General features: G+C 43.7%; 1 protein-coding gene across 21 annotated transcripts in view; it reads right to left on the bottom strand.

The window, feature by feature from the left end:
• Positions 1-14,725, bottom strand: part of DAB1 (DAB adaptor protein 1) — an 825,935-nt gene that overhangs the window by 90,331 nt on the left and 720,879 nt on the right. For all 21 annotated transcript variants that reach the window (XM_077333584.1, XM_077333572.1, XM_077333571.1 and 18 more), the window contains 2 exons: positions 8,547-8,686; positions 2,242-2,340 (listed from right to left, as the gene is read on the bottom strand). In XM_077333584.1, coding sequence (XP_077189699.1) covers positions 2,242-2,340; positions 8,547-8,561 — 114 coding nt within the window. In that variant the 5' untranslated portion in view covers positions 8,562-8,686. The remainder of the gene's footprint in view (positions 1-2,241; positions 2,341-8,546; positions 8,687-14,725) is intronic.

The raw sequence follows: 14,725 nt of genomic DNA, 5'->3' as shown, positions 1-14,725 counted from the left end.
TGGAGAAGATCAGGGCCCTGACGGAGCTTAAACAGTTCCGTAGGGCCTGCAAGAAGGAGCTCTTCCGCCAGGCATTCGGTTGAGACCAGATATATATAACCAACAGCGCCCAAAGGACCCCTGCTCCCCGCCCCCCCTCAGAATACCACCTATACACTCTGGACTTGTTTGTATGTTGCAACGTTGTATTGTTTATTGGTTATACAATTATAATGTTATATGTTTACAATTATCAGTTATTATTGCACAGTTATTCAAATGTTTTATAGACTGTTCCATGTATTGTTCTTATGTTATTATGTAAACCGCCCTGAGCCCCCGGGGAGGGCAGTATATAAATATAACAAATAACAAATAACAAATAATAAATAACAGCCCCCGACTGATGGAGGGAGGCTAAAGGCAGGCCTGCGTAGAGCGAGTTACAGAAGTCCAGTATAGAGGTGACTGTCGCATGGTTCACTGTGGCTAGGTGTTCCGAGGCCAGGTAGGGAGCTAGTAGCTTGATCTGCAATCTCTCCTTGCTCCCCTAAAAGCAAGTCATCCTCATCTCCATTCACAAAGGATCGCAATCAGATTGCAGGCCCATTCACATCCTTATGAGGGGCACAATAAGAGCTGGCCTTACAATGGCCACCAAGAAAGCTAACAATACTATATATATATATATATAAAATACCATTTTAACCATTAAAATCAATTCCCCTCCAAACACACATCATTAAAACAGTTTTGAAACAAGTCTAAACTGATAAAAACAGCAATTAAACATTGGTCAGGAAGGAGGAATCACGTTGTTGTTGTTAGGTGCAGCAAAATTTCTTTGCTGCAGTCCCCATCTGCAGTGATCTTGGAGCCCAGCAAAATGAAATCTGTCACTATCTCCATTTCTTCCCCATCTATTTGCCAGGAATTGAGAGGGCCGGATGCCATGATCTTTGTTTTCTTGATGTTGAGTTTCAAGCCAACTTTTGCACTCTCCTCCTTCACCCGCATCAACAGGCTCTTTAGTTCCTCTTCACTTTCTGCCATTAGAGTGGTATCATCTGTATATCTGAGGTTGTTGATATTTCTCCCTGCAATCTTGATCCCAATTTGTGACTCCTCTAATCCCGCCTTTCTCATGATGTGCTCCGCATACAAGTTTAATAGGCAAGGTGACAGTATACAGCCTTGCCGAGCTCCTTTCTCAATTCTGAACCAATCAGTGATTCCATGTTCAGTTCTCACTGTTGCTTCTTGACCTGCATATAAATTTCTCAAGAGAAAAATCTCCCTGGGAGAGAAGTATGTGGGTCGTATATGATGCCTGACTTTTAAAGGAAAGAAGCACAACTTTGAACTGAGCCAAAGACTGTTTCCACACTAGTGATATCATTTGGATTTGCATTTTTAAAGAGTTGACTTTTTTGTCTATTTCTACACTAAAATTTCCTTCTTCAGGCACAGTCCCAAATTGCCCCCTCATTGGCCCCACAGCAACGGAACCCCCAGAAAACCAGATTTTATCTTTTCAAGCAGGGTCTAATTTGAGGTTGTCAAATGCAGAAAAGCATGCAATCATTTTGAGTCATTTAGACACGCCCTTTTCCTCATTGCTATGTTACAACATTATAACATGGGGTTTTAAAACAATTTACATTCAGGACACTTTGGGGCTAAGGGGAGAAGCGATCAAAAGCACAGAATGGTGGGATTAAGGGGTGCAATGAAAACTAAGGTGCAAGCAGGCACCATTCTGCAAAAAACACATTTTTTTGAAAAGGGGAAGGGAGCAAAGCATGATGGGAGGCTGCCTCCATGTGGAAAGCATGTTGCGTATTTCAGCCCCGGAAATAAGAGAAGGAAAGCCCAAATACAGAAATGCTAAAGTCGATTCACAGCATCCAAAGAGGAAATCCAAAGTGAGGCTAAAAGAAAGTATGTCCTTTGATGTAGAAATGGTCCAAAGTATTTTACAGCAAGTATTACATAATCATGTTGACATGCTCCAGGCAACAGATAGGCAACTACATTTGGTACATAATCTGTTTTCGATTGTATAAGCATTATCAAATAGTATCAAAATCCTTTATTAAACCAAAAAGCTGTAATCCTACACCATGGTCAATTGGTGCCTTTTTCTTTGATCTGCAGTAGCAGTTCATGTAGTATATTATTTGTATGACTTATTTGTATTTCTTTAAGGATACAATCACCATGAGATCTAATTTTGCTGTGTCATGTTATCATCTTACTTACTCCTGTCTTCTCATCAAAGATTTTGATTCCTCCAAAAGATATGGTTAGAAATATTTTCTGCTTGTGTTCCCCTTTTGAACGAGCTGCAGCCACGATTCCCTGTTGGGAGAAATGGTTCAGATTCAAAATAATTCATTTTTTGTTTCTATTCACTATTGATACACATTTACAAGAAGAATTATGTGTATAAAAGAATTGAGGATTTTCAGCTTTACATTGATTCTGATGTGGGCTGCAGTCAGCATACCACTCTATAACATTGGTTTCCATATGAAGGCCAGTTTTAATTTTACTTTTTACAAAGGCAATCCAACTACAAATTCAGTTGAAAACATTGAGTTCTGAAGCAATCAAAATCCACTACAATGATGCAGCGGACAATTACGAGTATGCTTGACTAAGAATGCCTGTTTTACTTTAGTGTCATACTCCTGAAAACACAGAATGAAAAAAAAGAATTTTCATGTTGCATCTTTAGGGCTTTTGTGCATGATCAACTTAATCCTAATTTTCTTGGCAGTCAATCCACAAGCAGAATTTGTTTGCCTACCTCACCTACAGACATCTACATATATAAGAAAATAAATGTTAGAGAGGATATCTCTAGTTTAATCTTCTTGTTGACATGATAGTTTTCTCTGTGTGGGGTGTTGAGAGAACATATGACTTCCCAATTTAAATATGAAATAGTATACTGTAAGAACAGTTTTTGCATGACCTGAAGTTTGTAAAGAAAATGCTGAAAAGGGAACATACTGTTATTAAATTGAAAAAAAGGCATATCCTCTTTTACTGTGAGTAGTTAATGCCCAAGTATCCCAAAGCATCTACTTTGTACTAGATATTTACTGTGGAGCCTTTAACACCAATTGTCTGTAATTTAATTATTAGAAATATTCCAGTTTCTCAGCAAACTCATTGTAATGTTTGCAGTCCAGTTTCCGTAAGAGATACGAAAGTTACCCATTTGGCTGCCAAGTTACCAATTTGGCCTTATCCTGTTCCTACCTTTAGGGTGTAGAGAGTCACACCAGTGACAAAGATAATTCAGTAGGCAGAGAGGAGGTCCTATTGAGCCTTGCCCGTATCTCCTGAAGTCTCAACACTGACAGTGCCAATGTGTCCTCTTTTAAAATAAGGTTTTTAATATCTGAGAAGGGATATGAAGAATGGCAAGAATGGGGGAGGTATTTCATTTACATGTTTTCTTGTACTGAGAGCTAGCTTGGCATAGTGGTTAGGAGCGCGGATTTCTAATCTAGCGAGCTGCGTTTGATTCCGTGCTCCCCCACATGCAACCAGCTGGGTGACCTTGGGCTCACCACAGCACTAATAAAGCTGCTCTGACCAGGCAGTAATATCAGGGCTCTCTCAGCCTCACTAACCTCACATGGTGTCTGTTGTGGGGGGAGGTAAGGGAAGGCGATTGTAAGCCATTTTGAGACTCCTTCGGGTACAGAAAAGCAGCATATAATTACCAACTCTTCTTCTTCTTCTATTGTGGCTTTAAAATAATGTTGGAAGAAAAGCTCATAAAATATATATAAAGTGTATACATGGAGATGAATCAATTTTAAGTGCCAGTGTTTGAATGTGTGGCTCTTAAGACTGTACAAGGAAATAATACAACCAGATGTAGGTGTACATATATTTATTAATGCATTTTAATTTTTATTTAGTCTCCAAGTGGGATTTAAAATCTACTTACAAAAAATACCGCTTAAAAACAAACACTGTGTAAACAAATATAACACAAATTAAATTCCATATTCTGGCCTGATATTGGATTCACTGGGCCACATAAAGCTCTTAAATATGGACCCTTTGGGTCTCACCAAAAAGTTTGTACTTCTGGACTTGATTAATATTATGATATTTATTTAGAAGATTTCTGTGCCACCACTCTCAGGGTCACCAGCTCATGGTGGCTTACAACGTTTTAAAATACAATAAAACCCAATATTAAAACACCATAAATTAACCCCACAATAACATAAATCACAGGCAGTTCCAGCTGCGGTCTTCTAGCAGCATATGGTGTCAAGGTTTCAAGGAGGGGCTCTATATGGAATATGTCACCATCCTGGTCTCAACCAAACACCTGTGGAAGAGCTCTGTCTTGCAGGCCCTGCGGAACTGTGTCAGTTGCATCAGGCCATCAGTTATTCTGGGAGCTCATTCCATCAGGTGGAGATTAAGACCAAAATGGTTCTTTCAGGCTAGGGAGAACCAACCTACTGGTGTCTGAAGAGCAGAGAGTTCTCCAGGAGGCATAGGCAGACAGGTGGTCCCTCAGATACACTGGACCCAGGCTGCATAAAGCTTTAAAGATCAAATAATATCTTGAACTGGATCCGGAATTCGACTGGTAACCAATGCAGCTGCCTCAGCATTGACTAGATGTGGGTTCTCCAAGGCATTCTGGTAAGAACCCTAGCAGTCGCATTTTGCACCAGTTACAGTTTCCAGGTCAGCGACACGGGTAGGTCCACACAGAGTGAGTTACAGAAGTGCAATCTGGAGGTGACTGTCACATGGATCACTGTGGCCGGGTGCTCTGGAGCCAGATAGGGTGCTAGTAGCCTTGCCTGGCCAACTGGGCTACCCTAGTGATCTGTGCATCCATACAAAAGGAAGCATCAAAGGATCACATCTAGGTTCTTAGCAGACCATGCAACATGAAGCTGTACATCATACAGGTTGGGTAAGTGTGCTTGCTTCCTGGTCTGGGCCTTTTCTGCATAATCACAGGACTTCCATCTTGGAAGGGTTGAGTTTCGGATAACTCTGGTTGAGCCAAACTGTCACTACTTCCAAATGTCTGGCAAATGTCCCGGGGGGGGGGGAGGGGGGAGTTGGGTCATCCATTTATCCGAAGGTAGAGCTGAGTATCAGCAACAAATTGATGACAACCCTGCCCACCGGTCCAGACCAGCTGAGCAAGAGGGCACATAAAGATGTTGAACAGAGTGGGAGAGAGAATTGTACCCTGTGGAACACCAAAGGAAATCTGAAAAGCCCCTGACTGATTCTCCCCCACTGTGACCCTCTGTCTGTGGCTCTGGAGAAAAAGAGACCAGTCACTGTAAGGCTGTTCCTCAAATTCCAGATCCAGAAATACGGTGAGCAAGCAGCTCATGACCTACTAAATCAAACTCTGCTGACAGATTGAGCAATACCAGCAGCACCGATCTGCCTCAATCCAACTGGCAATGGAGATCATCCATCAGGGTGACCAATGCTGTTTCCACCCCAGGGACAGGATGGAAGCCAGACTGGGAAGGATCAAGAACTGAAGCCTCATCCAAGTATACTGAAAGCTGGTCTGTGACAGCCCTTTCATTTACCTTCCCCAGAAACACAAGATGCAAAACGGGGCAGTAATTGACTGGGTCCCGAGTATCCAGCAATGTTTTTTTTCAGCAAAGGGCTTACCATATAATATTTATGAGTCCCAATCACATGCTTAATAGAGAGCTTCTCTCCCAATTTACTTCCCTAAAGAAGGAGGTTCTGCATGTTTTCATTGTTTCACACATCACTCATCAAGTCATTCATGCATTATTTTAAAGCTGGATGTTCTTCTCACTAAATTTTCTTTTTTACTCTCTCAGAAAGGAGATCAGTCCATGAAACTTATTATTCTGCTAGGGGCAAAGCCTATTGTATCCAGGAATACAAAAGGGGCTAGAGCTAGGTAGTGGGGAGGGGAAGGGGAGGGGTTGTCCAGCCTGTAAGGGCATGAGGTTGAATATGTGTGTTGTGAGGGGGTGTGTGGTGGCAAATGAAGGTATGGGTGTGGAGATATGGGTGTCAAGAACCTGTGGTGTGGAATGTTCATTGAGTGTGGGAGAGGACTGACCTTTGGGAATTGTGGCATAGTGGTTACAGATGAGCTTTCTTCAGATATGAAGGGAAAATCAGTGCTGGTGAAGAGACACCTTTAGATACTGACCAAGACACCCAAGTGAACCAGTATGATTGAAAGCTCTGAATGATTTAAATAAAAATTGGTCTCAATACCAAACAGAGATCTAATCAACTTACTGCTTGGGTAAAACTTGGACTGGTGGCAAACTTGTTTTGGAGAGATCTATACCAGTGGTTCTCAACCACCACTGCCCTACGACTCCTACAGCAGGAGTGGGGGTGGTGGCATGTGCGCTTACCTGCATGCACAGAGGTGGCCAGAGCAGCAGCAGCAGCATGGCGTTGACCTACTCTGCACTGCCTCAGAGTTACCGAGATGGCGCCCAGGAGGCCAGCTTTACAGGAGAGGTGGCAGCAGCAGCTTGGGTGGTGGTGGCCTCATCCACGCCACCTCAATGAGCTCCGAGGAGGTGTAGAGGAAGCCAGTGCCATGTTACCACCGCCGGGATCGGCGAAACGACCCCTCAGGTGGTCGCAACCCCCGGGTTGAGAACCACTGTGTTAAACACTCATGAAATAACACATTTTCTCAGGCATTTTCATAGTTCAAACAACACATGGAGAATTAATATCTCAGCATCTATTGTGTTGGTTTTAACAGTGTGTAAATGTACTGCAATCAAATGATAATCAGTCTATACTGCTATTTTTATATTTTCTTACAATTTCAAGCTAGACATCAACCAAAAGTGCAAAAATCTTTGAGTCAGAGTCAATATGTGCCTTTTCTGTGACTTTTATTCAGAAATCTAAAACTGCATGGAATACAGATGTTGAACAAAAGTGAACTGAACATCCTGTCTTGACAGTGTTAATATGCTTGCTTGTTTTCTTTTGAGGGGTGGACAGCTTTTTGGAGATGCATTGCCAGAGATCATATTATTTACATCTAATGATGTGCAACTATCACTTAATAATTCACAAACTGTTTTGCATATATTGATTAGTCTGTACTACAGTCTTATGAGAAGACCCATACTTAGGATAAAGAACCAGTACTCAGATAGTGACTTTTACAGTTGGAAGGAAGAGTGTTTACCATTTCATGTTTTATGTCCCACAATCAGTCTACTAGCCCATATTGCCAAAATCAATATGCCACAGGTAGTGTGCTTCAACATAAGGACTTGAATATTAAAAGGAAAATAAATAATATTCTCATAACCTACATAGCACGATGAACAACACCTATTTCAATTTATGACACCACTGGTTTCTTGTGGTTCTAGTCGCATCATAACATCACACAAGCAAGTCTCTCAGTTATGTTAACAAGAATCAAACATCTTGGAGGATATTTGGAAATTGAGACCCTCTGGGAAAGAGACAAACTAGTCAACCTATCTTTGTTAACATCCCACAGTCTCCCAAACCACTTGTTGGCAGATAGAATCAAGGATTGTAAGAGAAAAAAAACTACATGGAGATAAACCTTATGGCTGTATCTAATGGCACATATTTTCTAAAGTTATTAAGAGCCTGGCCTTGAAAAATAGATTCTTCTTCCATCTCTTATTTACTCAAAATACTGGCATCAAAGACAGGATGAGGGCTAGTAAAAGAAATTTGCAACCCTGTTTTCAAACAAAGGATGTATTTCTGTACTCTCATAGTCAAATCTTTTATAGAGAGAATGCAGGCAGGTTGCATAGGCTGCACGAATCCTCACAATGACAGGATCATAAAAGCTATAGGTGTAATTCAGTGTAATGCTGAAAGAACTGAGCATCTTTGGTTCCAAATGGGCATTGTGAAAGGATGTGTCCACCATTAAACTGCAGTGAGTGAGAGGAACACAAAAGTGATTTGTACATATCCCTTTCCTACCCTATATATCCAGTACCTCCATATTATACTGGTTATATCTAAGATACTGAGTGAGTATGAGCAAAACGCAGTGGGTATTTTTTAATGTTTTGTTCTCCTTTACAAAAATCTCCCCACTCCCTTCAAATTACCCTTTATCCTAGCCAATCAGATTTGGCTTTGATGATATTATTGGGGAAAAATTAAACTTATTTAGAATGAAAGTAAAAATTGGGAATAGACATTGCTCACATGCTAAATTAACTTAATTAGCTCTCACTGATGTAATTGTATAACCAAATCTGATTGGCTATATGACAATATCATTCTTACATGAAAGAGGACATGCAATTAAAATAAATGGCTCTGAAGCAGGAGCCAGTTACAGCTGTGTCTCTAGCAAACTGCCCCTCCCCCAAAGTAAGTTTTTGTAGGTCTTCCACGGAAGGTCTTGATTCAGCCCTAGTATACAGCAATCTTATTCAATGCCATTAAAATAATAATTTTAAAAGTTTGAAACGCCTTCTCTTTGGATCCAATATCATTTAAATTTTAAAATTTCACAGGACCTTTAATTTCATCATGGAATCTTGGCATAATTTGTCACCACGTGCTGCGGAAACCTCGTCTATCCCAATCAGTTTTGCTTTGTATCGAACACCGTCTCCTTTAAACCTTTTTATTAAAGTGGCTTCGCTGCGATCCTGACCTGAAAAGACAGAGGTACAAATTTGAAAATCACAGAATTGTACGAAAATATTTGAAAGCTGAAAGTTTAAGGGCAACTTTAAAGTTAAAGAGTATTAATCTATTCCACTATTTAAACTATTTTAGTCAAAGTTTATGCACATGATAAGACAGAGTTCTGCAAAACATAATCCATATCATGGAAACCTATTTTCAATAGTGAGTGGGAATGGGAATGGGAGTGAGAAGGCCCATACTGCACAAATTGCTTAAGCAATGGGAAAAAGGGAAGGAATCTAGTAGCCACTCTATAACACAGAACATTTTTAGAGCACTGTTTTCCTCCACATCTGTGTTTTTAATGATGTGAGGAAAGGCAATATTTCCCCACATAAATTTGCCTTTCCAAGATGAAGATTGGATCATACTTTCCCATACTGCACATTTTCAGAATCCTCAATGTACAACTATTTAAAATTTTCTGTGGATGTTAGCTCAGCTTTTTAAACTCACACTACAAATCCTTTTTTTGTCATGTCTCACGTGATATGTCTTCATATCTCATTTTGCCTTCCCCTCCCACTTCCTGATTTCTGCTTTAAAAAATGTTCATTGTGTTACAATGAAGGGAGGCAGCAAAGCTTCTGCTGGGGGGGAGTCCCCTCTCCCCATTCAAATCTGGCTGTTAACTCTATAAGTGGCTGGAAAGGATCCCCCAGCTCCTTGCAGACCTGAATGGGAACTTTTCTGCCATGTAGGTTGAAAAAAAAGGAAGAAAACAGTCTTGTAATACGTACTTCCATTCCTTGTTTCCCTCTGTTTCTCCTGGGAAACATTCAACATTAAAAAAAATCTGCTTATTACAGTAGGATGCAGTTCTGGATTATTTTTCTGTGCTGCTCTCCCAATGAAACTGTGAAATCAACAATCAATTTCTAATGATAGATCAGCTGTGAATTGAAAAAAGCCATTTCCCCCCTTAGCTAATTAATGTTGTATTCTCATCCCAGTACAGGACCTGGTGATTACCAATAATGAATAAACCACCATCCTCCTCTTGTTTCAGTCACTTCAAGGCAAGGAAAATTGAGCTTAAAAGAGCATCCTGCAATCTGACAGTCCCCCCCCCCCAAAAAAAAAAACTTATTTGCACATTGTCCCCAAAAACCTTGCTGATTGAGGACACAAAACTTCATGGCTTATATGGATCATGAAATGTGGAAACAGTTCCTGTCAGTGGAAATGAACACAGTAAGGAGAAAACTTGTATGGGGCACATTCAAACTTTGGAAATGTCAGTCTTCCCACCCATCTCCCATTTCATCTCAATTTTTCTCTCAAACTGTCATCCTTGTAATGACTGCTACCAACATAGAAGGCTGAGGCAGCCAGCGTTGCTGTGTGTAGGGGCGGTGACAGCATGCAGGCGTAGGGTTGAGAACCACTGGCGTGGTGCCGGCACCCCTCCCCTTCGCTGCAACCTCGGCCTTCCATGATCGCCAGCATGCGTTTAACCCTACGACCTCCTCTGGGTTGCCGCTGCCAGTGGTTCTCAACCCCTTCCCCTTTGGATCTCCAAGGCCACTGCCACAGCAATGGCAACAGTAGCAGCCTCACTGACCTCCCTGAAAGGGTGGATAGACCCCTTTGAGGGTTGGGACACCCAGGTTGAGAACCGCTGGTCTAAAATGAATTAAATGGCAGGGGAACAAATCAATTCTGCTCCTCCTAGGATCCCAGTCAGAACCATGATACCCCTCACTGCTATTTACAAAAAGACTCCATTTATGGATTTGGACTCCTTCCAACTGGGACCCCCCCCCCGCCTTCCAATCTGGCAAGCCGGGTTCGATTCTGCACTCCCCCACATGCAGCCAGCTGGGTGACCTTGGGCTTGCTATGGCACTGATAACTGTTCTGACTGAGCAGTAATATCAGGGCTCTCTCAGCCTCACCCACCTCACAGGGTATCTGTTGTCGGGAGGGGAAAGGAAAAGCCATTCTGAGACTTCTTCGGGTAAAGAAAAGCGGCATGTAAGAACCAACTCTTCTTCTTCTCCTCCTCCTTCCACTTCCCTGAGGCTCAGAGGCTGCAGGTCCTTGCTGTGTAAGAGCTGCCCCTGACAATGAGTTCCCTAACAGGTGTCTGCAGCCTTTCCAGGTCCTGGGGGGAGGGAGAGGTCGTCCAGAGTTCTTCCACCACCACCTCCAATCTAGAGCCCATTGTATTCCTGAATGTAACAGTCTTGGCCCCTATTTGGTATATAATGTTGTACTCGAAATGCTTTAGCATTCTTATTTCATGTACCATTCAAAATAGGTGTGGGTAATACATCAAAAAAATTTTCACTGCCTTGAATCTTTTGAAAAAGGTGCTTTGTTCACTCCAAATCCAATATAGGGGTAATTTATAAGCACAGCTGATATTTGAATGCTGGTTTTGCAAGTAGGGATGAGCATGAATTGGGGCACAAGCCAACCTGGCCATAGAGTGGAGAAAGCTCTAGTTGCCCGGCTCATTATCTCCGGAGGAAGCTGGATCTAGACGGGTTGGTGCTGCTGCTATTATTAGACCTGCCAGTGGCGTTCAACATGCTCAACCACCAACTATTAACCCACTATTAACCCACCTAGCCAAGATAGGAATTAGGGACACAGCTTTGAAGTGGCTGAAGTTTCTTCTCCAGCATCAGGGAGAGAGGGTTGCTATTATGGAAAGTGTGTCCCAATGTAGCAATTCTTTCCAAAGGTAGCAATTCCCAAAGGTCCCAAAGGTAGCAATTCTTTCTCCGATGCTGTTCCCTCAGCCAGCTGATCCAGAGGTTTGGGCTGGGGTGTCATCAGAATGTGGATGACACCCATTTTTTTCTCTTAAAGGATAACCATCCATCAACACCCTCTGACAATCTGGCCAAGTGTCTGGAGGCCATGGTGGATTGGCTCAGGCGGAATCGGCTGATGATCAATCCAATCAAGATGAGGTCCTTTGGCTGGGCCGACAGGCAGAGAGCGGGGTGCTACAGCTCTCAGCTCTTTAAGGGGTGCAATTAACACCAGCACCTACGGTCAAGAGCTTGGGAATGATTTTGGAACACTCCTTGTTGATTGAGGCCAAAATCACAAACACAGCCTGCGTGGCATTTTTCTACCAACGCCAGGTGAGATAGTTGGCACCCTATCTCTCAGAGCCTGACCTAGCTGGAGTGACCCATGAGAAGGTCACCTCTAGACTAGACTTCTACTACTCACTCTACACAGTGCTGCCCTTGAGTCTGCTCTGGAAACTCCAACTGGTTCAAATGCAGCTGCACAAGTCCTGACAGGGACTCAGTGGAAAGCACACATAACACCAGTGTTTACTCAGCTGAATTGGCTCCAGACTGGAAATCGAATCAGGTTTAAGGTACTGGTATTAACCTTTAAAGCCCTAAACAGTCTGGGATCAGTGTACCTGTGGGACTGCTTTTCCCCCTACAATCCTCCATAAGTACTACAATCCTTAGATCAGGGTCTGCTAATGGTCTCCAACCTGAGAGAGGTAAAATTAGCCTTGACCAAGGCCAGGGCCAATGAGAGCCCAAGAGAGATCAGAGTCCCATAGGGCCTAAATCAGTTCCATAAGGTCTGTAAGACAGAACTTTTTCCCAAGCTTATGGTCGAAGCCCATAACAACATCTACTCAACAGCTGGCCTCACCACTAGGAGGAAGAGAAATTAGAAAATTGGCTCCCTTCTAGAGGACTCCCGCCTGCATATTTTAGAGGGGCTAATTGTGTATGTAGATTATTTTAAAGTTTTTAAAGTCTATGATGATTTTATTGATGTTACCCACCCTGAGCGTTTGAAAGAGTGGGCTATTATTATTACTATCTTTAAACCGCCCGTGGCACCACGGGCGCCACGGACTAAATAATTCGTTAAGGGCACTTGAGGTGGGATTTGTCCGTGATGAGGAAGGGTCCGGGTTGGACCCTTCCTCAGGACAGACAATCGGAGGGACCAATTGGCAGGCGCGAAGCGCCTGCCAATTGGTCCCTCCGATTCCCAGGCCCAGCAACTGCGAGCTGCGCGCAGCGCGGCTCGCAGTTGCTCCTGGCCTGATGTGGTGAGAGGCGCGAAGCGCCTCTCGCCGTGTCAGCCGGCTCCCGGAGGGAGCCCCCGGCAGCCGCGCAGAGCGCGGCTGCCGGGGGCCCCCTGCCCGGCGGCCTGACGCCCGGCGGCCCAGCGGCCTTCCGGAGCCTCCCTGCCCTCCTGGCTGCAGAAGAAAACAAAGAAGAACAAAAGAAAACTTGGAGGAGCAACTGAAAGAAAAAAAAAGCAGCTGAAAAGCCCCCAAGAACCGCATGAGAAGCCGCCGAGGAGCGCCCCTCCTCCGACGCGTGCACACAGCGCGCCTGCCGGGGCCTCCCTGCCCTCCTGGCTGCAGAAGAAAACAAACCTCTGAGTAGCCACGGAGAGAGAAAAAAAAAAACCAGCCGAAAAACCCCGACGAGCCGCCCTCCTGGCTGAAGAACAAAACTTGGAGGAGGAACTGAAAGAAAAAAACAAAGCAGCTGGAAAGCCCCCAAGAACCGCATGAGAAGCCGCCGAGGAGCGCCCCTCCTCCGACGCGTGCGCACAGCGCGCCTTCCGGGGTCTCCCTGCCCTCCTGGCTGCAGAAGAAAAAAAACCTTTGAGGAGCCACCGAAAGAAAGAAAAAAAAAACCACCGACAAGCGCCACCGAGCCGCGTCAGCAGCCACCGAGGAGCACCCGTGAAGAGCTGCGGAGGCGCCGCCAGCCTCCTCTTACAGGTAGCTTCGGCCCCTCGCCTGCACCTCGCTCTGTCCCCGCTTGCTAGAGCCCATTGTCTTCTTTATACAATGGGCTTTTTTTACTAGTTACTATTATATTTCTCATGGAAATGCTCTGGTTTATGTCTCTTAAAAAGAGGGTCAGGGAGGCACCTCCCCCAAACAATTCACTAACCTTTGTCTGGTTAGGCTGTCAGCCATTTTTGGCTCAGCAGACAAGGGTATGCACCCCACTGTCAGCCCAAAATGGCTGCAAGTGATTTTAGTGTCTTGGATCACATCCCTCCTTTTGGAAGGGGAAGGGAGTAATTTGGCAGACTGAAATGGATTATAGCCCTTTCAGCCTGACAATGGGGCCTGCATATCACTCACCTGTTAGGCCAAAAGAGCTTCAAGCAATTTCGGTCCCCCCATTTGCTTCCCCATCTTCTGTGTAGAAAGAAGTGAAAGAACTGGCTTGAACTGCACCAGTTCATTTTGGGGTGGAGTGGGTCATCTGGATCAGTTCAGGAACACCCCAAATTGGAATTTTCTGGTTTGTACCAATCCCTCTCCCTTTGTAAAACTCTCCACAAACTTAACAATCACTAACAACAAAACTGGCACCTCAGCTTTGAATTCTGAAAAACATCCCTAGTTTGAATCCAGTGGCCTTAAAAGTGCCACTGGTCTTAAAAGTGCCACTGGACTCAAACTTTGTTCTCTCGCTTCAGACCAACATTGTTACCTATGTGAATCCAACATCCTTATTAAATTACTTGCACACTCTTCTTTAAAGCAAAGATGTAGTAATTCTAAAATCTGCTTGACCTTTAGCATTTTGAAAATATACCTCTCCTCCACCAAGATTCCTTTCACCATTCTTCCTGGGGCAGGAATTATCTTCTGAAATGACCCTTAGTGGAGGGTGGTATATAAATGTGATAGATAGATAGATAGATAGATAGATAGATAGATAGATAGATAGATAGATAGATAGATAGATAGATAGATAGATAGATAGATAGATAGATAGATAGATAGATAGATAGATAGATAGATAGGGCTTTACGCTCTGCGGGGGCTAACCTATTGGTCATTCCCGGCCCCAAGGAAGCCCGCCTGGCCTCAACCAGGGCCAGGGCCTTCTCGGTCCTGGCCCCAACCTGGTGGAATGAGCTCCCGGAAGAGCTGAGGGCCCTGCAGGAATTACCAGCATTCCGCAGGGCCTGTAAGACGGAGCTCTTCCGCCAGGCTTATAACTGAGGCCGGGTGGTAAGAAGATCAGCC

This window comes from Paroedura picta, chromosome 4, assembly GCF_049243985.1.
Source record: "Paroedura picta isolate Pp20150507F chromosome 4, Ppicta_v3.0, whole genome shotgun sequence".
NCBI lineage: Eukaryota > Metazoa > Chordata > Lepidosauria > Squamata > Gekkonidae > Paroedura > Paroedura picta.
The sequence above is the reverse complement of the archived record's forward strand: the minus strand, read 5'-3'. Positions and strand labels throughout refer to the sequence as shown.